Source organism: Puma concolor, chromosome A3 (assembly GCF_028749965.1).
Source record: "Puma concolor isolate L17-30 chromosome A3, mPumCon1.1.hap2, whole genome shotgun sequence".
Taxonomy (NCBI): domain Eukaryota; kingdom Metazoa; phylum Chordata; class Mammalia; order Carnivora; family Felidae; genus Puma; species Puma concolor.
The window spans coordinates 76,084,490-76,111,889 of NC_141669.1; the positions used below are offsets into that span (position 1 = coordinate 76,084,490).

The 27,400-nt window shown below is 36.8% G+C and overlaps 1 protein-coding gene across 6 annotated transcripts in view; it reads left to right on the plus strand.

The window, feature by feature from the left end:
- Nucleotides 1-27,400, plus strand: part of SRBD1 (S1 RNA binding domain 1) — a 228,453-nt gene that overhangs the window by 155,713 nt on the left and 45,340 nt on the right. For 5 of the 6 annotated variants that reach the window (XR_015249241.1, XM_086701187.1, XM_086701186.1 and 2 more), the window contains exons 17-19: nucleotides 13,816-13,922; nucleotides 15,206-15,382; nucleotides 19,277-19,459. Coding sequence is in view for 5 of the 6 variants with exons in the window: in XM_086701187.1 (XP_086557313.1) it covers nucleotides 13,816-13,922; nucleotides 15,206-15,382; nucleotides 19,277-19,459 (467 nt within the window). In the remaining variant the exon portion in view is untranslated. The remainder of the gene's footprint in view (nucleotides 1-13,815; nucleotides 13,923-15,205; nucleotides 15,383-19,276; nucleotides 19,460-27,400) is intronic. The other variant, XM_025932259.2, reaches the window with a different exon arrangement.

A 27,400-nucleotide genomic window follows, 5' to 3' on the forward strand; every position in this document is an offset into this window, starting at 1 on the left:
TTTCTCTCTGTCTCTCTCTCTCTCTCACGTGCACATTCACACACACAGAAGTTTCAGATCAGATTTTCTACACACTGTGTTACTTTTAATTTATTAAAAGGGAAATTTCTCTCTCATGGCTAAATGTTTGTACCCTACATTTTTCTTAAGTCTGCTTTTATGACTAAGCTATAAATCTTATAAACAGAGATTTACAGTGGAAATGCCGACTTCTTTGTATTATGTCAGGTCAAAATGTCTAGCTAATTGGTATGCATTTGTTCATGCATGTGTCATAAACCAGGATTAGGTTTTGGTCCAGGTCCTATATTTGACCACACATGGGGCAGATAGGTGTGGTCCAGTTCAGATGTGTTAATGTTTTTCTTTTTTGTGGTGAATTGGGTGGTATGAGGCATTGCTTTGGAAAAGCATGTGGGCAAGGCAGGCATTTAGGATTTATGGACCTTTACTTAGCTAGTATTGCCCTTATCTTTCTTCTACCATATCGACCCGTATCCACTAGGGGACATAAGAGCACCTACTAGAAGACAAAATGAAAGCCAAACTAGATTAGAATTTTAACACTGAACTAGTATGATAGCAAAGACTCATTTTTTAGCTTCATACTTCATAAAGAAGTTACACGTTATGTTTAAATTTTAATCATCATGATAACTTTTTAGGGCAGGATCTCAATGAGATAGTTCTTAATGAGAACTAACAAGCAGCTAACTAGCCAGTCTGTGCCATCTAACTGAGTGCATTTGTCATTAACTAAGTTTCTATGTGGTCTACTGAAGCTGTGCTGAGAATGATTCTGGATTTGCGAATTACTTTGTACAAAAAAGAATTACCTTTTAGGTTCAGGAGGTGAGATATCTGGGAAGAACATCTACCATCGGATTCCAAAGAACAAAAACCAGAAGGGGTCTATATGTTGTATCCCAGCCATCTGTTCCAGAGCTATGAATCCTGAGACTGAGCTGTAGTTAAGGGCATCACTGTTCCCAGCTTAATGATTCAGAAACTTAGGTATTTTTATTTATTTACCATTCTTTTTGCTTTTCTTTTAAGATATAATCTACATACAAAAAAGGGCAAAGTGATACAGTGCAATAAGTTTTGACATGTGTAATCCATGCATATCAAGATGTAGAACTTTCCTCTCATCCCAGAAAATTTACAACTGTCCCTTCTCACACTCAGAACACGCATGTTTTCACCATAGATTAGTTTTGTCTGTTTTAGAATTTTACATAAATGGAATCATATAATGTATAGTCTGTTGCACCCGAGTTCTTCCAGTCAGCTTAACGTGTGTGAGATTCATCCATGTTTTTGGATGTATCGGTAGTTCTTTTTAGTGCAGAATAGTATTCCATAATATGAACATAACTACATTTTTAACCCATTCTCTTATTAATGGACACCTGGGCTATTCCTAGTTTGGGGCGTTTTCTGTTTTTTCTTATTAGTCAATAAAACTGCCATAAATATTTTGTACAAGGTTTGGGAGAACATATTTAAAATTTTCCCTTAGATGAAAAAAATTTTTTTTCTCTTGGGTAAAAACACTTAACAGTTGAATTGCTACAGGTATTTTGAAGCTCTGTAATTAGGTAATAAGCATTTTGTGTTGAAGTCTTTTTTTGTTTAAATTTTTTTTCAACGTTTTTTATTTATTTTTGGGACAGAGTGAGACAGAGCATGAACGGGGGAGGGGCAGAGAGAGAGGGAGACACAGAATCGGAAACAGGCTCCAGGCTCTGAGCCATCAGCCCAGAGCCCAACGCGGGGCTCGAACCCACGGACCGTGAGATCGTGACCTGGCTGAAGTCGGACGCTTAACCGACTGCGCCACCCAGGCGCCCCTGTTGAAGTCTTTTTTTTGTCTAATATTAATATATCCACTCTAGTCTTCGTAGTCTTAATATTTGCATAGTATATTTGTTTCGATCATTTTACTTCCAACCAATTTGTTTATAATTTACTGTATGTCTCTTGTTAATTGACAATCTTTGCCTTTTATTTTTTTTATTTTTTTTTTTTAAATTTTCTTTTTTTTTGAACGTTTATTTATTTTTGGGATAGAGAGAGACAGAGCATGAACGGGGGAGGGGCAGAGAGAGAGGGAGACACAGAATCGGAAACAGGCTCCAGGCTCTGAGCCATCAGCCCAGAGCCTGACGCGGGGCTCGAACTCCCGGACCGCGAGATCGTGACCTGGCTGAAGTCGGACGCTTAACCGACTGCGCCACCCAGGCGCCCCAATCTTTGCCTTTTAATAGAAACATTTACTTCATTAACATTTAGTGTACTAATATGGTTGAATTAAAATTAACAATTTTGCTATTTGTTTTCTATATATCCCATCTGTTTTCTATCCTTTCTTCCTTTTCTGCTTTATTTTAACAGAAAATGAAATAATTTTTAGTTTTCTGTTTTAACTCTTTTAGTAACTTTTCATCTGTACTTCTTGGCTTTTTTTTTTTTTTTTTGGTGGTTACTCTAGTGATTATAATTTATATTCTTTTCATAGTCTGCTGAGAATTAATATTATACCACCTCACTACCCTTCATTCTTTGTGTGATTATTTTCATATATATATCCCAAACTATTCTGTAATTTTTGCTTTGAATGGTCATATGTCTTTTAAATAAAATTAGAACATAATTATATATTTATCATATTTACCATCTGGTATCAATTTTCCTTAGTCTGAAGAATTCCCTTTAACATTTTTTACAGTGCTAATCTGCTGGCAGTGAGTTCTCATCTACCTTAAAGTGCCTTTATTTTTCCTTCTTTGAAAGATACAGAATTTGGTGTTTTTAACTTTGAGTCTTATTTTTTAATGCAGCACTTTAAAGATGTCATTTCTTCATCTCTGGCCTCTGTTGTTTCTGATAAGAAGTTAGCCATTTCTCCTGTTGTTCCTCATATGCAATGTGTCCTTTCTTTCTGTCTGCTTTTATAATTTTCTCTCTCTTTATTTTCCTGTAGTTTGACTATCATATCCATAGATGTGGCTTTCTTAGTATTTATCCTTCGTAAGATTCTTCACTGAGCTTCTCTGCTGTATACATTAAGTTTTTTCAAAATATTTTGGGAATTTTGGTCGTGACTTTTTCAAATTCTCTCTTCTTTTCAGTTACACCTATTTAAATGTTTTGATATTGTCACACAGGCTGTGAAGGCTCTACTTTATCTCTGTTCTTCAGACAGAATGATTTCTGTTGATCTCCCTTTTTTCTGCTTATCTCCAGTCTGCTGTTAAACCTGTCCAGTAAGTTTTTCATTTCAGATACTATGTTCTCAGGTCTAGAATTTCCATTTTGTGATTTATAGTTTCCATTTATATAGTTTCCATTTATCTTCTGCTATTTCATATCTATTCATTTATGACCATATTTTCTTTGCATGAGTGAAAGTTCCTGTCTACTGTTTTCAATATCTGGGTTTATCCGAGGTTGGTTTCTATTTATTGATGGTTCTCCATGCCCATTCTGTTATGGGGCATATTTGCCTGCTTCTTTGTCTAGTTATTTTTTTATTGTATGGTGGACATTGTGATGATGTTGAGATTACAAATTCTGTTGTCTTCTTTTAAATAGTATTGAATTTTATTCCAGCAATCAGTTAATTTTCTGTCACATCAGATTGAATCTTATGAGGAGTGTTGTGGGTTTTTTGTAATAAACTTCAAACTTTTAAAAAACTTTATTTCTAGAACTGTTTTTAGATTCATAGCAAAATTGAATGGAAAGACAGTTTTCATATCCTCGTTGTCCCCACATATACACTATCTTCCTGTCAACTTCCTGCACCAGAATGGTACATTTCTTACAATTGACACATTAATATCACCCAAAGTCCACAGTTTATATGAAGATTCTCTTTTGGTATAATACATTCTGTGGGTCTTGACAACTGTTTAGTGACATGTATCCACCATTATAGTATACAAAGCAGTTTTACTGCCCTAAAAATCCTCTGTGCTGTGCTGATTCCTCCCTCTTTTCCTGATAATCACTGGTCTTTGTATTATCTCCATAGTTTTTCATTTTCCATAATTCGATAGAGGTAGAACCATATAATGTGTAGCCTTTTTAGATTGGCTTATTTCACATAGTAATATGCATTTAAGATTCCTCTGAATCTTACCAGGGCTTGATGGCACATTTCTCCTTAGCAGTGATTAATATTCCATTGGCTGGATGTGCCAGTTTATCCATTTACCTCCTGCAGAACATCTTGGTTGCTTTCATATCGTGACAGATAGTCCCCTATTTGTAGTGGTTTCACTTAGGATTTTTCAACTTTAAGATGGTGTGAAAGCAATACACACTCCGTAGAAACCATACTTGTAATTTTGAGTTTTCATCTCTTCCTGAGCTAGCAACATGGGGTATGATGCTCTCGTGATACTGGGCAGCTGTAGCAAGCACAGCTCCCAGTTAGCCACATGAGCCTGAGGGTAAACAACGAGGCTTACAACCATTCTGTACCCATACAGACATTCTGTTTTTCACTTTCAAGACAGTATTTAATGAATTACAGGAGATATTTAACACTTTATTGTAAAACAGTCTTTGTGTTAGATGATTTTGCCCACTGTAGGCTAATGTAAGTGTTCTGAACATGTTTAAGGTAGGCTTGGCTAAGCTATCATGTTCAGTAGGTTAGGTGGATTCAATGCACTTTTGACCTAGTGATATTTTCAACTTCCGGTGGGCATATCGGGATGTAACCCCATCGTAATTCAAGTAAGGTCTGTATGAATAAATCTGCTGTTTTCTGGAGGGGATTGTAGAGAATTGGTATAATTTCTCCCTCAAATGTTTTGTAGTATACACCAGTGAATTTATCTGGACAAGGATTACTTAATAAACTTTGTTAGGATGGGTGTAGAGTCACCCCCTACTCTAGAACTACAATAGCTCCACTTTTTTTTTTATATGAAATTTATTGTCAAATTGGTTTCCATACAACACTGAGTGCTCATCCCAAAGGATACAGGAGTGCTGGTGCATAGGGGCACTTGTACCCCAATGTTTATAGCAGCACTTTCAACAAGAGCCAAATTATGGAAAGAGCCTAAATGTCCATCAACTGATTAATGGATACAATAACTCCACTTCTAAGGCCTGTCCATTCTAGATTGTTATTGGAGTATCTGGGTGCTCATTGAGGTTTCTCCACTGTGGCTGATAGGGACATTCTGTGTCTCCCAGCTCTGTGCATTTTCAGGAGTCTCTGTATAGTCCAAAACTCCCAGGCAGCTGTTTTCTAACTTGTCTTATAGAGTCTTGTCCTGGTGCCCTGGGTATATGCAGCTTAGTATTTGGCTAAATACTTTCAGAGTGTCATACAAATTTCTGGAGTTCTACTCTTTAAAGCTCCATTCTCTCTGGTATCCCACTCTTAAAAGTCCAGTTACTTCAGCTGGCCAGAACTCTAATCTTTGCTTCCCCAGCTCAGTGAGATGGCTGTGCTCTGCTAGCCACTTCCCCGTGCCACAGTCTCCAAAGTCAGATCATGGGCAGCTATGGGACTCATCTCATGTAGCTTTCCTCTCTCTAGACTCATAGACCTGCATTGCTTATTGTCTAACATCTGAAATCAGATATATTATGCCTGGCTTTCTAGTTGTTTATGGTGGGAAAAATACTCTGGTACAAATTACTCGATTGTAAATAAAGGAGAAGTCTTAACTGAGAATAAACTGAAGGTTGATGGGGGGTGGGAGGGAGGGGAAAGTGGGTGATGGGCATTGAGGAGGGCACCTGTTGGGATGAGCACTGGGTGTTGTATGGAAACCAATTTGACAATAAATTTCATAAAAAAAAAAAGTAGAAGTCTTGCTTTTTTTTTCAAAATATCTTTAACCAGATATTAATGTGCACACATGTAGGCAGAGACTCCATAGGCCTAACATAGAAAAGCTGCCGAGGCTTTGGGAGCTGAGTGGAGATTCCAGAGGTTATACATTGCCCTGGAAACACAGGGGTTCTAGCCATCCATAGTGGGAAGACGTCACTGGAAGAACTGTAGGCACTCCTTTGAGAACCCCCAGAAGATCCATGCCTTAAGAGTGGGGCTACTCTAGCCCTAGAGTCAGGGTAGAAGGTTGGGTTCTAAAAATTAGTTTCCATTTGTCTTGTGCAGGACAAGGAAGACAGTTGCCCCAGGGATCTTTCTGTCAAGTTGGCTTGAATATATTGGTTTATGTTAAATAGCATAAATTAATGCAAACTAAACTGGGTGCCTAAATACTGAGTTAGCAATAAAGGAGTCTTCAGCATACCTTCCATGTGATTTTTTAAGGGAGGAGGATTTATAAAGATAATCTCTTCCTGTGTTGTTTTTCCCCCTCTTATGACCACTGGCCATACTTCATGTTTCCAGGTCTGGAAAAAAGTCCCTCCAGTACTGAAAGACTGATGCCCTTTGCCGTCTTAATTCCCAGAGTCCCATAAGCATAATGAATTGTTCACTGTATAATTTGTTCATTTAAAAATAAAAATATTCTGTTAGTGTTCAAACTATTTTTTCTTAAAAGAATGCGTTTATGAAGAAATATTTTAAAGGCTTTTATCAAGAGCATTTGTCTCATTACATATAAATATCTCTGATCTAGTAGAGCTAGAACACGTAGGTTTTTAGAAGGTTAAATACAGTATTTCTATGGTGCTGAACATTGTCTTAGTCTTTAAAGGGAATATACTGTATACTGGCTTTGAAGAAGTAGAGAAGGAGCTACTCTTAAGCACATACTCTGTTCTCTGAAATGTCTCCATTCTTCTATCAGTTCTGCCTTTCATGGGTCATCAGTACCCACTCCCCTAGATGACTTCTTAAAACTGTCACATGTCAAAGAAAAGTCAATGCAAGATGAGGAAGTCACCTTGCTTTATGTGATTGGCTAGACTTTCCCTGTAAAGCTTTTTTGCATCTTTAATTCCTAATTGCATTTTGTATTTTGATGATAGTAAGAGGTAGGAAGAACCATGAGTGAGTGATTAATTTATAAAGAAAATACTCAAGAATATTATAGGGAAAACAACTTGGGAATAAATTTAAAGTTTAATATGGAATATGCGAAGTGCAGTTTCACTGCTGTAAAAGTTATAGTCCACAGACAAGGTTTCATCTGGAAGGACTTTTTAAAAATAGTTGTGAGATAATTTTAGTGCTTCAGGACAAAGAAAAAAAAAAGAGCAGTTTGGATCAGCAATTCTTCAGAGGTTTGTGGTAGAGTAATAATAAAAACGTGGATTCTGACCTCAAAAAAGCTGACTGGCATGAATGAGTGCTTATATTCCTAAAATCTCGTAAATTTTAGGTAAAAATGTAATGGCCCAAACAATATTTCTTAGAATTTGAAACAGACTGTTTCTACAATTCAAGTAACTTATCCAACAATTCAGTTAGATAACTTGTTAAAAAATGGAGTAATTCATTTTTCTGGCATCAAGGCCTTGACCATTAGCATAGCCAGTCCTGGGGTCCTCCTGCTCTTCTACTCATGACTGCCAGTAGGGGTGTGTGTCTCATCTCAGCTTTTCACAGATGTCAACTGGGCTTCTTAAAGGCATGGACTTCATATGTTTTTTCCTGTACTCACAACACCCAGCACAGCCAGCCCAGTGCCTGGTGCATAACAGTCACTTAGAAAACGTTTTTAGAATGACAGAATCAATGCCTCTGCTTTACTGCCACAGATATTATTATGGGACAATATGGAACTTCGTTCATTATTTCCTCCCCTAAAGGTAGGTGATTTGTACTTTTAGAAAACAGTGTTAATTTTTTAATACTTTTCCTAAGCAAAAAGTTGGGGAAGAATGTAGGCCAAACCCAGGAGTATAGGTCACAGCAATTCTTGCAGAAAATTTTCTAACATAAGTCTCCCTACTAGAGGAATTAAAAAATATTTGAACTCCATAAGTTATCTTACAGGGTGTTTTGGTAAATAGCTGTTCTAATTTACATGTTTTAATGACTTCATAATAGTTCACATTGGTGACTATAATTTATTTGTATCAGTCCCATCTGAGTGTATTTTTAGATTGTGCCTACACACACGTCCTATCTTTGCACATATCTATTTCCTTAGAATAAATTCTTAACATGTGAAGATGCCACATTATATTACATGCATATTTTGTACAGTTGTTGTAAGGATTAAATTAGATAATATTGTAAAGCCTTATAACAATGCCTGACAGTAAAATCTCAAGGGTTTTTGGTAGTAAGGTTATTGGTTGCTGTTTTTGTTGTCTCAAACCTTCCCACTAGACCTTGAGCCCCTTGATACAATAACATCAGTTAGAAAAACATCAGAGATCCCAATTCCACATGACTTGAACAATAAGTAAATTTATTATTCTTTATTAAATAGTAGAGAAATTTCATTACAATAAGGTCAGAGTAGTGGTGAGTTCAGAACTGGTTAATATAAAGTCTCAAGAGTATCATGAAGAACTACATTCCGGCCATGTGTGCCACCTGCCATCCTCACGGAGTCAGCTTTGTCCTCAAGCTTGTCCCAATCACATGATACAGTGCTTACCCTGGCTCCAGTAGTCCTATTTGAATGAAAAGAAGAAAAGATCCAGCTCTTCATAAGGCTCTATATACAAGGGTCTTTATTTAAGTTAGTCTTTAACCTCTCAGTAAAGAAGGCTTATTCTAAAGCCCTTAGCAGATTTACCCTTGTATTTCATTTGCCATCATGGAATAAATGGAATGGGACCACCATGACTGGCTTAGACCATTATTTTTCATACCCTTTGATCATGATACACAGTAGGAAGTACATTTTATACCATAACCAAGATACCTATCACACATGTATGCGTATATGTATACGTCTTACACAATTAAACATAATTCAAAATAAAAGCTTCTCAAAGTAATACCCTTATACCTATGATAAAGTTAAATACCATTTTTCTTTATAATTAAATACAAGGTTTTTTAACCCTCAAATTCAAAAAAATTAGGAAGATTTAATTCAGTGTATAGGTATAATGTTCATGAATTTGTTCCAGTCTGGAATAAATGAGGACAATGAGCATATATGGTACACTATTAAGCCTACTATTTTAAATCTTGATTGAATCAAAATTGAAAATATGGAGCACTTGGGTGGCTCAGTTGGTTGAGCATCTGACTCTTGATTTCTGCTCAGGTCTTGATATCACAGTTCATGGGATTGAGCCCTGCGTCAGGCTTTGCGCTGTGGGATTCTCTTTCTCTGCCCCTCCCCTGCTTGCACTCACTGTCTCTGACTCTCTCTCTGACTCTCTCTCTCTCTCTCTCAAAATAAATAAATAAATATTTTAAAAAGACATAATTTTAAAAAATTGAAGATACTTTTTCACATTACTAGGTCACTGAGTGGTAAAATAATCTTAGTGATAATTCATGCAGATAAGACTCCTGAGTGAGTTCTACACTCAAGGAGACAGGCTGCAAAGTACCTGCATACCAGGAGTTGGATCAGTGAGAACCATCTTGGAAGCTGCCTAGCACAGAATATAGAAACATAAGACAACTAAGTGTAGTGTGTGATGCTGGATTGAATTCTGGATGGGGAGGAAAAATACTGTAAGTACAATTGGGGTAGTTGATGAAATTTGAGTATGGGCTCTACATTAGATAATAGTACATCAGTGATAACTTTTCTGATTTTGATTATTCCATGGTGGTATGTAAGACAATGTCTTTGTTGTTTGCAAATATACACTGAGGTACTTATTTGAGGGAAAGCTAAGGAAATTCCTTGCATGTTTTCCTCTGATTTTGAGATCACTTCAAAATGTTTAAAGTTTAAAAATGCCAAGAGAAAGTATTTTTCACCTGAAAAAAAATATGTATGTGGTTCTTGAGTCCACATATACTGAATGCATCCTATGTATATCATGTGTTTAATCCTTCTAATATACTGTTGGGTTTTGTTTGCTAGTATTTTGTTGAGGAGGTTTGCATCTATCTTCACAAGGAATAGTGGTCTATAGTTTTCTTTACTGATGTTATCTTTGTTTGGCTTTGACTTCAGAGTAATGCTGGCCTCATAGAATGAGTTAGGAAGGGTTCTCCTCTCTTCTGTTTTCTAGAAGAGTTTGAAAAGGATTAGTGTTAATTCTTTTTTAATGTTTGGTAGAATTCATCAAGCTGTCTGGTCCTGGGCTTTTCTTTGTTGGGAGATTTTTGATTACTGATTGAATCTCTTGCTTTAAGTCTGTTCAGATTTTCTTATTTCTTCTTGAGCCCATTTTTGGCGATTTCTGTGTTTCTAGGAACTTGTCCATTTTTTATTCCTTTGCAGTTTATCTAGTTTAATTTGTTTTTAAATTTTTTATATACATTTATTTATTTTTGAGAGACAGAGAGAGACAGAGCACAAGTGGGGAAGGGACAGAGAGAGAAGAAGACACAGAATCAGAAGCAGTTTCCAGGCTCTGAGCTGTCAGCACAGGGCCTGATGTGGGGCTCGAACTCACAAGCCGTGAGATCATGACCTGAGCTGAAGTCGGACGTTCAACCGACTGAGCCATCAGGCGCCCCTTATCTAGTTTAATTTGTATTGAACAAGAATGCATTTTTACATTGTGTATATATATGTGATTTGGTTTTATGTGAATTTATACTTAAACCATACAAAATAAATCTGCCATAAAACTGCCTTCCCTTGCCTAGCATACCTGACCTAAAAGGCATTTATCATGTTGGTGTTTTGAGCATTCCATTTGCTTCACATCCTTACCAATACTTGGTATTTTCCATCTTTTGTATCTTAACCATTTTGGTAGGGATGTTCTCAGTGTTTTTGTTTGGTTTTTAATTTTGCAGGTTTTATACTGTCATCTACAAACACATTGTTAACAACAATGCCATCTGGGGTCGATCATTTTTATTGTTTTGTGTATTTGTAAAATCATTTTTAAGTTTATTTTAAAGTCTTACAGGTTTTTTTTTGTTTTTTCTATTTAAAATGTGCCTCAAGTCCAGTTGAATGGAGGAGTCAGCATTTTCTCTCATTTTTGTCACTATTAACACTTCCAAATCTGGTAGTTGAGCTTGCTTCATTGCTTTTCTTTTTCCTCAGAGTTTATGGTGCTTAAGGTCAACTTGAGCTAACTTAGTTAAAATAGTACAATTGCTGATAATTCAAAAAGTGTTATACTCAGTAACATCCTTTCTGAAAAATACAGTGAAAGTTTGTAACTAAACTTGGTTGAAAGAATCAGAACTTTGCCAATAGATGATAAACTTCTCATACTTTCTTTGATACTCTGCTTCATAAACTTGTAAAGTTACTCTTTAACCTTTCCATCAATCTGTGACAATCATTTATTAAAAGATCTAATGAGACAACCAGGAACATTGAAATTGAAATTGTCCATGTTCCTGGCCAATTTATGTATCCCTCTCACATGGTACCCTCACCTGGTTGCATTATTGATTGTACTGTTTATTCCATGTTGAATATGTGCAACATGCTCTGTGTGGGTTATTTCTATCTTGACTTTTCTGTGCTGCTGGCCAGCCACCAAATTAACTTTATGACCCTCTAATTGATCACAACCCTCAGCTTGAAAACCATTGATTTTACTGTTATTATCATCTGCTGCAGTGAGGCCAGTCTCCCCAAATCATATGGTCCTCCAGGGATGGGGTGGATGCATGGAACACAGTCACATTTCTGTTTGGAAGGAGGAAAAGAGGGTTGGAGACTAGAGGTTAGGCAACCAAGACCGTCCAGCTACAGGGACTACTTACCAAGCATCTGGTGTGGTTTGACATATGTGGGGTTGTTTGCCTTTATTCTAATGGCTCGCAACTATGACTTTTAGTTTTTCCTATTTGCTTATAGTTTTGTCTCTTTCCTCAGATACTTTTCTTGCCCCTGTCATGGTGCTTGCTGCTACGTTGTCTGCCATCTCCTACCTTCTCATTTTTAAACTGTCCCTTTTCATTTTGCTGTTTCTCATCTACTTAGGCCAAGAAGACTCTCCAGCTTCTTAGAAGTTGTGCCTCAAAAGTAATCAGGTTCTTAGCAGGGTCTTAGGTTTTTCTTTATGATCCTTTTCATGATTATGTTTGCTTATTAGGATTTTTAAAATTATGTCTGTAGTTTTTAGCTGTGGCCTAGATAACTAGGTTATCTCTGAAATATGAGAATACTCCTGCACCCTTCAGTCTTCCAGAACAAAAACTTCTATTACTAAAAGATAATAGTGTAATTACAATCCCTAAGGACTCTATTTACTCTATGGTCTTGGTAAGAGTTTAAGGTTATCAAACTTGACCTTGTTTTCTTGAGACAAATGGGGAAGGATGCTGACCTATAGTTTCCCATCTGGGAACAACAACTAGAGTACCTTTAAGTTTAGAATTATGAATAACATCAAGTGTATTAGGAGGTACTCATTGTGGTAATCTGGCTTCAGTTAGCCAACAAATATTTACCTTCAAATACTGTGTTTCATAAATACTAAGATGCACATTTTCTTACATTTTAACATCTCTGAAATCAGGATGCTTAACAATTAATGGTGTCCTAAAAAAATTAAAAAAAAAAAAAATTAATGGTGTCCTATGGTTGCTGTTGGCCCCGGGGCATATCGTGGTGTAGTTTCTGTGCAAACTTGATTATTAATCTTGGAGGCATGACTGAACTGCAGGCCCTTCGCTGTTTTAGTCAACAAGCTATTGAACAATAAAACACTTAAGGATCTTTAAGGAAAGAATAGGAGTTTTGTTGCTGTCCAAAATCTCTTCTGTTGATACTTTCTGTTCAGATTAAGGTAGAACTACTACCACAGTTTACAGAATGAGCATCAGAAGCTTTAAAGAAACTCTCAGAGACTATGGAGTATAACTGTCTCAGGAAATGCTCCATGACCTGGGATCTTAAGAGTTCAAGGGCAATACTGAATGGAGAAATTTGGACATCTAAGGCTCTGAGTAAAAAAGTGGTTCAGAAGAGTTGACTGCTGAATGTGAAGAAATTTTAGAAATACCTTAACCAGTTTAGATTGCTTATATTTTCCTTTTTATCTGTGCATAATAGATGATTTAAGAACTTCCTAATAAGTCTAAAAGAATTCTTTCAGTATTTAAAAAAGTAAAATTTTCAAGTAATAAGAAAGCATCGTGTCATGATTTAACAGGCAGTGTAATTTCTTTCTTAGTGGTACGTCAACTAACAGTGCCTTTGATAAGCAATAATATCTTCACTGTGATGAAACAGAGTTTGATTTACTGTCACACTTCTTGTGTATTAGTGTACTGCTTCCTACAATAATTTACGCTTTCTTCTCCTAAGAGGAACTAAGGAACAATGCACATGTGAGTGAAGGTAACACCACCAGGCAGCGTGTGAATGATGGAGACCAGTAGGTCTCAAAAGTGTGTTCCTGGAAGCAGCAGGGGCAGCACCACCTGGGGGCTTATTCGCATGCAGATTCTCAGGCCCCACCCCAGACCCACTGAGTCAGCCTGTGTTTTAACAAGCCCTATGGGTGATTTTGATACCATGCTAAAGTTTGAGAACTACTGTTCGGGCAGAATTCTGGGAAAGGGAAACTTACTGGTGCTGTTCTATTGAGGTTAGGTATATGAGTGATTTAGAGGGTAAGAAAACATAGATTCCTTAAGTTCAGCTCAGTTACATGCTCACAGTGTGTTTAAGAAAAGTGAAAAAATGTACTACGTTGTGTCTCAGCCAGCTGCCGGTGACACAGGTATATAATGGAGTAGTCCAAAACCTGCCTGTCTTGCTTTCACTTTTGGTTGACTTTTGATCTTTGTCTTTTTAGCATGACGTATCTCAGACTTTGCTCAAGGCAACACTGGACAGTGTTGTAGAAGAATGTGTCAGCTTTGTGGGAGTGGATATTAACATCTGTTCTGAAGTTTTGTTGAGGTGAGACGAGAGGTCTGTGGCTGAAGATCACAGAATCTTCAGTTTAACTGGCTGTTCAGTTCAAACTGAGCTAACGTAAGGAGACACATGTATGAAGTTGTCAAGTATAAAAAACCTCTGAGTTCCTACCTTGCTCTAGGTAATCAGTTTGAGGGGAAGACATCGTTCAAAAAAAGACTTATAACAATTCACATTATCCTTTTTAATACTGCAAATCTAAAGTGAAGAGCATATGGTAACCATTGAGTGCATTAGTGTTGCTAATAGAACTTAAATAAGGTTAACATGGAAAAGAGCTGTTTCCCACCACATGAGAGTAGATATTTTTCACTAGTTCAGTCTCTTGCATACATCTGTCAAAGCTGGCAGTAACCAGAAGATAAATTCTGAGGGTTCAAAGTATGGTTACCATATTTTTACCTGGAATCTGCAAGTCACATATCAAAATCTTTATCATACTATAATCATGTCTTATATACCCTTTTTAGTGTGGTTATAGAAGAGCTGCTTTTTTCCGTTCATAGTTTGGCATTTATTACACAAGTCTGCTGATGCAGCATGAAATTCTGGACCTCTGTAAAAGATCTAGACTTCTTTGCTTTGAGATTAGTATAGCAGAAAATATCCCTTACATTTTAAGGTGTTGACTTTCTACCACAGCTACAAACATTCCATACTTTCATGTATAAAATTCAATAATAGAATTAAGAATCTCTTAAATAGTAATTTTTAAAGTTAGCACCAAGCAAACTACCTAATGATAGAGTTTTTATATTTTTAAACTAACCAGGACAGTCATGACTTTCTATAGTTTAAGGCTTTATGTTAATGAGAATAGGCTGATTAAAAAAAAAATAGGGTACTACAACACAGCTGAAGCTATTGTAACTTTTGCTTCTAACTCACTTTGTAAACTAAACAGGAATAGGCAGAATTATTACTTGATTCAGAAACACGAGGAACATGAATAGTATAGAATTACTGTGGGGAACAATTCTTTTCTTATCCCAGTGTCCATCAGTTTAACCAGCATCTTTATGACAGCTGCTGGCTTTGTCATTAGTTTGCATTGTGTTGTCCTTGCCTCCTCTTGGACAACTCTTTCCCCTTTGTCTTTTTTATTTAACTCCCCTTTGGATTTACTTAACTTAGAGCCATATGACAGTATGTAATTGCAATGGTTTTTATGATGAATATCGTTGACTTTCCAGATGAGATCTTTTCTTTGATTATTCTTAGAACTGTTGTATCTACCACATTATTCATTTTGTTTATTTTTTTAGGCATATTGCAGGACTCAATGCCAACCGAGCCAAAAATATTATTGAATGGCGAGAGAAAAATGGACCCTTTGTCAACCGAGAACAGCTAAAAAAAGTGAAAGGGCTGGGTCCAAAATCTTTCCAACAGTGTGCTGGCTTCATCAGAATCAACCAGGATTATATTAGAACATTTTGCAGGTGATTATTAAAGTGTGCACTTTGGGTTCTGTTACCAACCTTCTCTGTTACTGTTGCCCATCCTGCTCACTGGCCTAAATACTAGGTGTCCATTTGTTCAGTCCTTCAGTATATGTTGACTCTAATCTTTGCTCGGCACTGGGAATCCAGCAGTGAACAAATCAACAAATTCCATGTTCTCGTGAAGTTAAATTTTAACACATGAGGCAAACAATAAATAAACTAGTAAAATAAATAGTTTCAGATGTAGTAAATATTATACACATTAAAACAGAGTGATATGACACTGTCTTGGGGAGCGGTACAACTGCTTTCAATGAGTTATTCATTGAAAAGTTATTTGAGCTGAATTTTGAATGAAATGAAGGAGCTAACCACACAGGGATTAGAAGGAAAGCATTATAGGAAGAGCATGCGGGCTGTGTGCAAGGTCCTAAGGCACGACCAAATTTGGTGTATTCAGGAAATGAAACTAAGGCCAATGTGATTGGAGCATCACAAGTGGGAAGGACCGGTACAAGAAGAGGTGACAAAGAGGACCTCACAACAGCCACTTCATATTGACAGCTGTTTCCCTAAGTATACTTGGGCCTCCCCACACCCTCCTCCCTGAAAAGTGACCAAAGCATAATTGTCAGTTATGTAGATTGAGAGCTAAATTCTTGCTCTTAATTTCTAATCCTGATAGCACAAAAGCAAAGAATTTGGGTAAACTTCGCATTTTGTAATCATGAAAGAATAGTTTTTATGTACTTGCTACTTTGGGACTACCTGTCTATATTCGTTTCTATTATGTTTTTCTTTTGACAAAATTATAATAAAGGTGTGCCTGGGAGGCTCAGTCAGTTAAGTGGCCGACTTCAGCTCAGGTCATGATCTCGCAGTTTGTGAGTTTGAGCCTCACCTTGGGCTCTGTGCTCAGAGCCTGGAACCTGCTTCGGATTCTGTGCCTTCCTCTCTCTGTGCCCCTCCCCTGCTTGTGTCTGTCTCTCTCTCTCAAAAATAAGTAAACATTAAAAAAAATTTTTTAATAAAAAATTATAATAAAAGTAATATGGAAAAATAACCTTTAGTCTGGCAAAGACTAATAAGGGAAAACCAGACCCACTGGACAGTAATAATAATAATAATGGAAAACCAGCCCCACTGATAATAATAATATTAATAATATAAAGTTATAGTTACATAACTGGTTTTGATGTAGAAATAGATGAGAATAGAGTCTGCAATTCACCAAAATATAGACAGAATTTAGTTTATGATAAAGGTGGAGTTTCAAACACTGATATTATGACAGCTGGCAGGAATTTGATATGTGTAGGGGAAACTGTAGTTGCACCTCATACCTTATACCCAAATAAATCCCAGATGGATCACAGACTTAAAAAGAAGAAGTGAAACTGCAAAAGTACCAGGAGACAACATGGGTAAATTTTGCAGAGGATTGGAGTGGCAGAAGGCCTTTTCTAAGTAGACCACAAAACCCAGAAGCCAGAAATGAAAAACAACTGAGGATAAAATAATCCCATGTTTCTTAGTTTATATGTTTTTTGAACACTTAGTTAGAACAGTATAAAAAATAAATGAAAAGGAAAGAGTACCTCAGCTTCTGACTTCAAATAGTTTCTTATATATTGCTTCCTGAAAGTAAATTTATACTTATATCAACTTGTATGTTTATTATTTAAAAATTCAGAGGCATCTGGGTGGCTCACTGGGTTCAGCATCCAACTCTTGATTTTAGCTCAGGTCATGATCCCAGGGTTGTGGGTGCTGCTCTGAGCGTGGAGCCTACTTAAGATTCTCTCTTGCTCTCTCGCTTTCACTCTCCCTCTCCCTCTCTTGCTCTCTCCCTCCCTGTGCCCCTCTCCCCTGTTTGCATGCTCTTTAGGGAAAAAAAAAAAAAAAAAAAAAAAAAAAGGATTGTGCTATACAACTATTTGCAACTTGCTTTATTTGTTTCAGTAATACATCTTGGTTTTCTTTCCACATATTACATATAGATATAGATCATTATTTATGGTGTCTGCATAGTATTTAGTTTGTGGGGGAAACCATAGCTTAATCTAATCAGTATCCTATTGATGAACATTTGAGTTATTTTTAAAGCCTTATATTTTTTCAACTGATAATGAAGTACTTGAAGTTTCATGACTGTTACATCTTCTTGATAACTCATACCTTTGTTCGAAATGGACTGTTGCTACCTCATTGAGTGTTTTGTGCGTTGAAATCTATTTTGTTTGCTAGCTATGTTGCTACACTTGCCTTTTCAGTATGCTTGGTATTTTTTTATTTTCAAACTTTCTATGACATTTAATTTTTGTTACAACTCTTGTAGATCAACAGCTTTCATGGGTTTATTCAATTTTATATTAATACATTCACATTTACTACATTTATTGATATTTTGGACTTCATCTACCGTATATTTTCTCTTCATCATGCTTTCTGATTTTCTCTCATGCTGTTGGATTTCTCAGCTAACAAGTTTTCCTTATTTTTCCACCTCGTTTTTATCTCCCCTTAGTGATTTCAAGTTGTTTGTGTTTCTCTGGTGATTATCCTTAAGTGTGATTTGGACTGGCCTCTGCAGTTAATAGGTGTCTCTGTCCTCCTCCCGGAATAGACTAGCACCTTAGGACTCTTCCCAGCCTCTTTCCTTCAGCTGTATGTCCCATGATGAGATGACTTGGGATTTTAGTTTCAGACTATCCTATATATGTGTGTGTGTGTGTATATATATATATATATATATATATATACACACACACACACATATATTTATATATTTATAAATATACATATATTTATATATATTTAAATACATATATTTATATATTATATATTTATAAATAAATATATTTATATTTATTTATTTTGAGGGAGGGAGAGAGAGTGGGTGAGCAGGAGATGGGCAGTAAGAGAGGGAGACAGAGAATCCCAAGCAGGCTCCATGCTGTCAGCGCAGAGCCCAACATGGGGCTCAGAGTCACAAACCACGAGATCATGATCTGAGCCCAAATCAAGAAGCAGATGCTTAACTGACTAAGCCTCCCAGGTGCCCCTATACATATATTTTTTACATTATTCATGAGCAGTTTTTTAACATAGCAAGATTTTATAGTTTCTGTGCTCATCACTGTTTCTTGTAGCCCACACGATCACTCTTCTTGAATTGGTTGTTTTTGCTGGAATGTATTCTTAAATTCTTTTCAGAGAGAGTACATATATTATATGGGTTCTACTTCAATCCTTACATGTCTGAAAACAATTGTAATTTGCCCTCCTATCTGAATGCTAGTTTGGCGAAGTATATGATTCTCGATTCAAAATCATTTTCTCTCAGAACTTTTAAGATACCAGTTCACTGCATTCTAGCATCTGCTGTTTATCAGGGAGTAATCTGATGCCAGTCTAATTCTAGTTCCTTAGGAAGTATTCTGTTTTATTTTTCTTTCTTGATTCTTAAGTCCGATTCTAAAGTTGCCCCACAGTATGTCAAATCTGAGTCTTTTCCCATTCATCCTATTTTGTACTCAGTAGGTTCTTTTAATTTGGGAACTTGTATTTTTCTTCAGTTCTGGGAAATTGTTTTCTCTTTCTCCTTCTCCCTTTCCTTTTTATTTATTTCTCTGCGTTTTTCTCTGTTCTCCCCTAGAATGCCACTTTTACAGGCTAAATCAGTAAAGAATATTTTTGGCTTTAAGTAACAGGACACTCTGTTAACAATGTTTAAGCAAATATGTGATAATTTCTATGAAGGGAATGGTCAGAATGTGGGTGCTGTTTGTGCGTATTTGTGTGGCAGAAAAATAAGCACATTTTAAAGACTTTTCTTTTCTTCCCAATTTTCCCTTCCTTCCTACTCCTCGCCTCTTTCAATGGTGATAGTAGTCAGCAAACCGAATCTGCGGGCCAAATTCAGGGAGTTGCTGTGACATCTTCAGCAGGTGTTGAGGTCACAAATGAGAAGCAAGGCAAGAAGAAGAGCAAAACTGCAGTAAATGTTGTACTGAAGCCAAATCCTTTGGACCAAACTTGTATTCACCCGGAATCGTATGACATAGCGATGAGGTAAGTCTGAGGTCCATGTGAGAATTCTCCGTGCCCAGAGTGAGTTCTCTACAGCAAACGGCCTTTGTTTTGGCATAATGGAGACTTAAAAAATATGGCCATATTTAACATGACAACATTTTTCAGAAGTTCCGCATTGCTGAGTTATGTGACACATTATTTTATTTCAGTGAGGAATGAAACCATGATTCCTAGAGCAGTGTCAAGCTAATAAACCCTGGTACTAATGGTGAAGTGTGTGTAATGGAAATTGCATGGCACTCTCCTCTGTTTGTTTTGGAAATTAACAAGACACAAATGACTAGCACCTGGCTTAAAGCTTGTGCTTATCTAAAGATAAAGCCCTTTTGGAAGTAAACAGCCAACTCTCAGATTTCTAATAAGTATTGCCCAGCTAGGTTATTACAAAGTCTAAGAAATGATGTACTTTTAATGAGCATACATTCCACAGAGTGATATGGCGGAGGTTTTTGAGTACATGGAAAGATTTAATGCTAGGCATTAAAAGAAAAAAAAATTAGCACCACATTGAATTAGTTTAAAAATTTTTAATTAGTGCAGAAACTGTCTCGCTACATCACTAAATAGTTTAAGGCTTTTAGTGAGTTAAATAACAGTAGGTTTTAAGATCGTGAGTATTTTAACGTTCATTGAATCTGAAGTGAGATTTTTAACTTGTTTTGAGAAAATTTATATTTGATTATTTTAGTAAATGGAAATTGTTTTCTTTTTTAAAAGATGTTTGAAATTATAGATTATATAGCACATGATAGAGAACTTAGAAAATAGGGGAAAAAAAGAAGTGAAAAATAATATTCTGTCAACATCAAAACAGTGGTACCTGTTTTTCCCCCAGCATTTTGTTATGGAAAAATTTAAGCATAAAATTGAAAAAACAAAGTTTACAGTGAATTCCTGTATACCCACACCTAGATTTTATCATTAACATTTTATTATGCCTGTTTTTCCACTTACCTGTCCATCTATTTGTTCCTCAGTCCTTCTTATTTTATGTATTTCAAAGAAAATTGCAGACATCAGTATACTTTCAACTAATACTTCAGTATGTATATCATTAACCAGAATTCTGATTATTAACAACATTTTTTCCTTTGAGGCCAAATTCACCTACGATTAAACTTTAAGTGTATATGAGCTGAGTTTTGGCAAATACTTATATGTGTATAACCCAAACTCCTCTTGAGATAAAACAAACAAACACACAAACAAAAAAACCTTGCCATCATCCTAAAATCTTTCCCCATCCTGGACAATCCCTGTCCAAGCCTCCTGGAGCTAACTGCATGTTCTGACTTTTTCTGCCAAAGGTTACTTTGCCTCTTCTAGAACTTCTTATAAATGGTGCCATACAATTGTACTCTTGTGTAAGCCTTCTTTCAGCCTAAAGTTTAGAGATTTTTATCCACGTTGTAACAAGTTTGAGTGGCCTGTTTCCCTTTATTGCTAATATTTCATCGTATGAATGTACCACAGTTTATTCTCCTTATTGAAATACCTTTACTATTTCCAATTTTGGGCTGTTATGAGTAAAGCTGCTATGAATATTCTTATACAGTTTTTGTTGTTGACATTTGCTTCCATTTTTCTTGGAAAAATACTTAGGAGAGGACTTTCTGGCTCCATAAGGTAGGTGAATGTTTTAGTATTCTTAGAAACTTGTAGCCAATGCCATTTTGCACTCCCATTAACAATATATAAGAGTTCTGGTTACTGTGCACCGTTATCATCATTTGATGTTAGTCTTTTTCATTTTAGCCATTCTCTTATGTGTGTGGTAGAATCTCTTTGTGGTTTTGATTTGCATTTCTCTGATGACATTGAGCACTTTCTCGTGGGCTTATTAGCCATTGACGTACCTTCTTTTGGAAACTGTTCATATCATTTAACCATTTTCTAATTGAGTTGTTTACCTTTTTATTATTGGGTTGTGGGAATTTTTTAAATGTATTCTGGGTATTAGTCTTTTGTGAATATATGTTTTGTCCTGGGTTATTGTTTACCTCTTTATTTTCTTATTGGTGTCTGTTGATGAGCAGAAGTTTTAAATTTCGATGATGTCTAATATATTGATATTTTCCTTTTATAGTTATTGCTTTCTGTGTCCCGTCTGAGAAACTTTTGCTACCTCAAAACATTTTTCAGTGTTTTCTTCCAAAAGCTTTTAGGTCTGTGATGCATCTGAAATAACAATTCATGTGTGATTTGAAGTAAGGATCAAGGTTCATTTTCTTTTGTCCATTACGAACATTCAGTTTTTTTGGCACCAAGTTTGAAAAACAACAACACAACTTTGTTTTTTACCCGTTGCTTTGGTGGCTTTGTTGCAAACCAAGTGACTGTGTAAGTGTGGGTCTCTTTCTGGCTCTCTTCTTGTTTCATTGATCTGTTGGTCAGTACCATACTATCTTGGTCTCTATAGCTTTATGCTAAGTTTTGAAGTCCGAGAGTGTTAGTCCTCTATCTAATTTTTTTTTTTTTCAACGTTTATTTATTTTTGGGACAGAGAGAGACAGAGCATGAACGGGGGAGGGGCAGAGAGAGAGGGAGACACAGAATCGGAAACAGGCTCCAGGCTCCGAGCCATCAGCCCAGAGCCCGACGCGGGGCTCAAACTCACGGACCGCGAGATCGTGACCTGGCTGAAGTCGGATGCTTAACCGACTGCGCCACCCAGGCGCCCCTATCTAATTTTTTTTTTTAATACTACTCTGAATATCATAGATGATTTGTATTTTTCTGTACATTTTATAGTGAGCTTATCAAGTTTCATTAGAAATGATTGAGTTATGATTGGGATTACATGGAGTCTGTAGGTGAATTTAGGAATAGTTGATGTCTTCATCATACTGAGTCTTTTCACCGTGAATTTATCACATCTTTTCACTTATTTTGGTCTTTCATTTCTCGCAGCAGTGTTTTAAAATTTCCACTGTACAGGTCTTATCTTGCATGTATTTTATGTTTTCCAACCTATGAATGGAATTTTTTGAATTTGTTGCTAATTTTTGCTAATATGTAAAAATACAATTAATTTTTCATAGCAACTATGTATCCTGCAGCCTTGCTAATAAGTTCACATACTAGTTCTAGTAGGTGTTTGTAGGTTCTTTAAGTTTTCCTACATAAACAATTATGTTACTAGCAAATAGATGGAAGCTTTACTTTCTCTTTTTTAATCTTAATGCTTTTTCCTTTTCTTGCCCATTGCAATGGCTGGGACCTTTAGGACTCTGTTGAATAGGAGTGGTGAGAGTGGACTTCCTTGTCCTGTTCTCAGTCTTAGAACATGGTTCTCATTTTTTTGATATTAAAAGAAAGTGTGGTCTCATATTATAGTAATTGTGTGTGGTCTCATATTATAGTAATTGTGTTTTAAGTGTTTGTTGTTTGAGAAGATGCACGTGTACTGCACATGATTGTATACACTTCTTGCAACAGCTGACATCTTCATGGGTACTAAGTCAGCATTTTGTTATATGCAGCTCAGTGTCTTTTTAATAATGTATATTTTTGTTCGTTTTCCTAATATAGTTCTAATATAGTTTATAAATTTTTCAGCTTGCCTTCTAACATAAGCACAATTTTTTATTTTATTTCTGCCTATCTCTCTTTTTAAAAAGCTGGGTAATATTCCATCACATGATTGAAGTATAATTTGGTAATAGCAGTGGTTCCTCATGATGGATGGATTCCTAGAAGTGGAATTACTCTGCCAAAGGGTTTGAGAGTTTATGTGGCTCTTGATATACGTTGCCAAGTAACATACCAATTTGTAATGCCACCAGCAGTGTTGAAGCTGGAGAAATCTTGAATTTCTCCTTTTAAGCAGGACTTTTCTGCCAGTTTTCACATGGGCCACTGTCTGCATGTGGAGCATAAAAGCCCTAGCAGCCCTACCCATCTCTATGCTTCCTTTGGGAGTTACCTTGTCTCTCAGAAGGAGGATACTTATAGACTATTTCATGGGAAGTTGTTTTCTACATGAAGTTCAACTCTGGACCTTTAAAATCTGGCAGCAGAACTAGTAATTTATCTGATTAAGCTTACCATCCCCATTATCCACCTTGGAACGATGATAGTCATTTCTGGCTTTCAAGCAGACTTAGTATAGACGTCACTGAACATACGTAGCTCATACTTTCATATAGTGTTACACAAGGATCTTCCCAGGGAAGGAAGGCTCATAAAGCTTATGGGTAGGTCATCATTGGTTTGACCTCTGTTCTGTAAAAGTAAGTTTGACTGCAGTAAAGTTCATTTTTAGTTACATCAGAAAACCAGTAGGAATGTAATAATTGGCTTTCATATCCCCCTACCATAATGTCACTCCCAGAAATACACCAAGATATGAAGCTGTTAAGTCTTTTTACTTCTGTATTTATGGTATTCTTTCTCACATAATATTTAGAAATCGTGATACTTTTTAACCTAACTTAGTCATTTAGTGGTTCTTTAAAAAGTCTATTTTTAAGCTATTTTTATTATTTATATTACTTTTTAAAAGTTTTATTTTACCAGTTTTATTTACATGTAGGGATTCTCTGTTAAATATTGATGTGATTTGTTGTGTGTTTTCTAGTTTGTTTACCTTTTTTATCTCCTTACAATGTTATTTTGTTTTGAAATATGGATGTTTAGCTTCTTTTTGCTTTTATGCAAATTGGTATTCTCTTAATATAACTGATCTCTAAGATCAATACAGTATTTCCTATACTTTTTTCATATTCTTTGTGGTTTTGGTTTTTTACTCTATGAATTGTATTGATGATTTTATTTATTGTTTGGAATGTACAGAGCATTGTGGTAGGGCCTGAAGAATATGAAAATGAATGGAGGCACTTCATGCTTTCAGGGAACCTACCAAAGTAGAATAAAACTTACTCACAACTAATCATAAAAGGTCAGCAGTCAACGCCCTTTGTGAAGCACAAAGGTGTTCACTGGACTGAGAGGTCATTGCCCAAGGGGATTGTCTTGTAAGGGCAAGATGACTTGAGGCATTTGGATTGAGAAACTGAGAGGATGAACTGCTCTATCTGAGATGAGGAAGACCATGGTTGGAGCCAGGTTTGGGGGAAAGACCAGGAACTGGGTTTAAAGCATGTCCGGTTTGAGGCATCAAGCAGGGAGTTGGATGAACGAATCTGGAGTTTGGAAGAGCGGACTGGGCTGAGGATATTAATTTAAGACCCATGTATTTATGCAGGTCCTTAAAGCCATGAGAAAGGAAGAAACAACCACAGGGGTGACCAAAGTTTGGTTAGTTCTTCGACTGCTCTTTTCCTCGTTCCCTCCATTAACAGTTTCCACTTCCTCCTCCAGTGTCTCTGGTGTTCATGTTATTTTTGCCATTCATATCCAGTTACTGTCTTTTATACCCTTCATCCAGTCTGTCAGACAACAGTATTGGCTGTCCTTTTATTATTTTTAAAATTTATTTATTTATTTTTTTAAGCAGACTCCACACCCAGTGTGGAGCCCAACGCGGGGCTTGAACTCGTGACCCTGAGTTCAAGACCTGAGCTGAGATCAAGACTTGGACGCTTAACCAACCGAGCCATCCAGGCTCCCCATTGGTTGTCCTTTTAAAATATACCCAAGGTCTGACCACTTTTCATCAACTCTTGTGCTGTCATCTTTGTCTCAGTCACCATCATCTCCACCTGGATTACTGCATTTAGTCTAACAGGTTTCTCTGCTTCTACCACTGAGCATCTGGATAGTCTAAGCACGACAGACAACTAGATTCTTTTAACATGTAAATCAGAGTGTGTCACTCTTCAGCATAAAACCCTGCTCTCAGTTTCACTCAGAATTAAGGCCAAGTCCCTATGCCTTCCAATGCCTTTTTGACCAGTTTCCTATTTTTCCCTCCCTTGCCCGTTCTACTCTAGCCGTGCTGGCCTCCTTGCTATTCCTTGAACATGCCAAGTCTGCTCCCACATTAGGACCTTTACACTGGTCGACCCTCTTCCTGGAACACTTTTCCTCCAGATATCTGCACAGCTAACTACCTCCTTTACCTCACCAAGACTTTGCTCACATGCCACCTTATCAACAAGACTGACCCTGACTACCCTACTTAAATCTGGAAGCCCTTACCCATAAGCCTGGTAATTCTGAGCCCCGTTACTCTGTTCTTTCTCTTTTTCCTACAGCACTTATCACCTTTATCATACTTTACAGCTTATGTATTATGCTGGTTGTATACGATCAGTCTCCCTGAGAGCAGGAATCTTCGAATGTATTCCAAGATTGCAGAACAGTACCCTGGAATACAGCAGGCACTCAGAAGGTATATGTTTAATGAATGAATAATTCTGTGAATACGAGCCTCGGCTAGTGGAAAGAAGTAGTGCCATTAACATTCATTATGCAACAAGAGAGGAGGACCAAGCCTTTGTATTTGTTGTTTTTGTGCGGGGCTGGTGAGGGCGGATGGGAGGTAAGAGATATAAAGAGAGGGAGAAAGGAGGATACAAATTTCAGCTTTAGATACGTTGAGTTTGAGTTGCTAAAATATTCATGAGAACCTCTCTTGCAAGCAAAAGGAAAGGTAGAACTAGAGTTTAGGAAAAGGGCCTGGACTAGACATGATGACACATAGGATTGGAATTATCAGTGGAGAGGCAAGAGATAAGGAGTCATGTGAGTGGAGGCACTCATGCAAGGAAGCATGTAGAACAAGAGGAGAAGGTGGCTAAGGTCAAACACTTGAAGAATATCTACATTTAGAGGGCCAGAGGAGGGAGAGAAATCAGAGAAGATAGAATATGAAAACAAACATCATGAAAGAAGGTCAGTAAGTTGATGGTGCCATATATGGCAGAATGGGTAAGTGGTTTAAGGATGTAACAGTCAGGGGGTCATTAGATGGGAAATTAACTTTAGTAGAGTGTCAGGGAAAGAAGCCAGTATGTAAGAGACTGGGGAAAAGCAAGCGGTAAGAATTAGAAGCAGGTAATTCTTCTGAGAAGTTTGGCAGTGAAAAGAAGGAGCCATGTGATGGAAGTCCAGGAAGAGGTAAGATAAAAGGTGGTTGCTGCTTTTAGCTTTTAGGGAGCGTAGAGTGAAGAGACTGCAGCGATAATACATCTGTGGCCAAAACAAGAAGAGTAAGTAGTAGAGACATGAAAGATACCAGAGTCAGTCATAAAATTTTATAAAGCTAAAATGCCTTATTCATTTAGCTCACTCCCCATCCCTAACCCCTACCTTTAGAGGTGAGACAACTATACAAGGTGGAGAGGTCAAGAGTCCTTAGCAGCCTGTGAGGAGTGAGGGTGGGGAGAGGAACAGAATCACCAGATGGAGCAGTAGCTTAGGGAAGTATGGATTAGGATGAGTAAAGATATGAAGACATCTAAGGAAGGGGATTCAAAGGTATTTTTGAATCTTTCAGTGAAGTAGGATTTAATGGAGTAAATGTGAAAAAGGCCCTGAAACAAGTAAAAGAGATTTAGAACAGAATGGCTTCAAAGGATTACTGAAGGAAGATCGATCTGTAGCAATAGTAGGTTTCTTAATCCTCTGTTCCACTTAAATCTGTAATAGGGATTCTCTGTGCTTTTTTCATTGACATTTCCCAAAAGCCTTGCATTATTCCTTACTCTCTCTCTGTTACTTAAAAATATCTTCTAGTAGAGGTGGGTACATTTCTGGGATGAATATGCTATTCCTGCTCTACACCCTGTTCCTCTCCTAACATGAGAAGATACCAAATTCAGTCACTATCAAGTTGCTTCTTTTGAAATGCACATGCCCTCATTCTGAAAAACATAACGGAAGGGAATTCTTTTAATGCAATATGCAGGAAATATATCTGCAGCAGAGCAGCATAAAATCCTGCAGACTCTATGTGAAGAATTCATTTCCTACAGATCCCTTAATAAAATAAATAGGCCAAGTTTCCTTTAATGG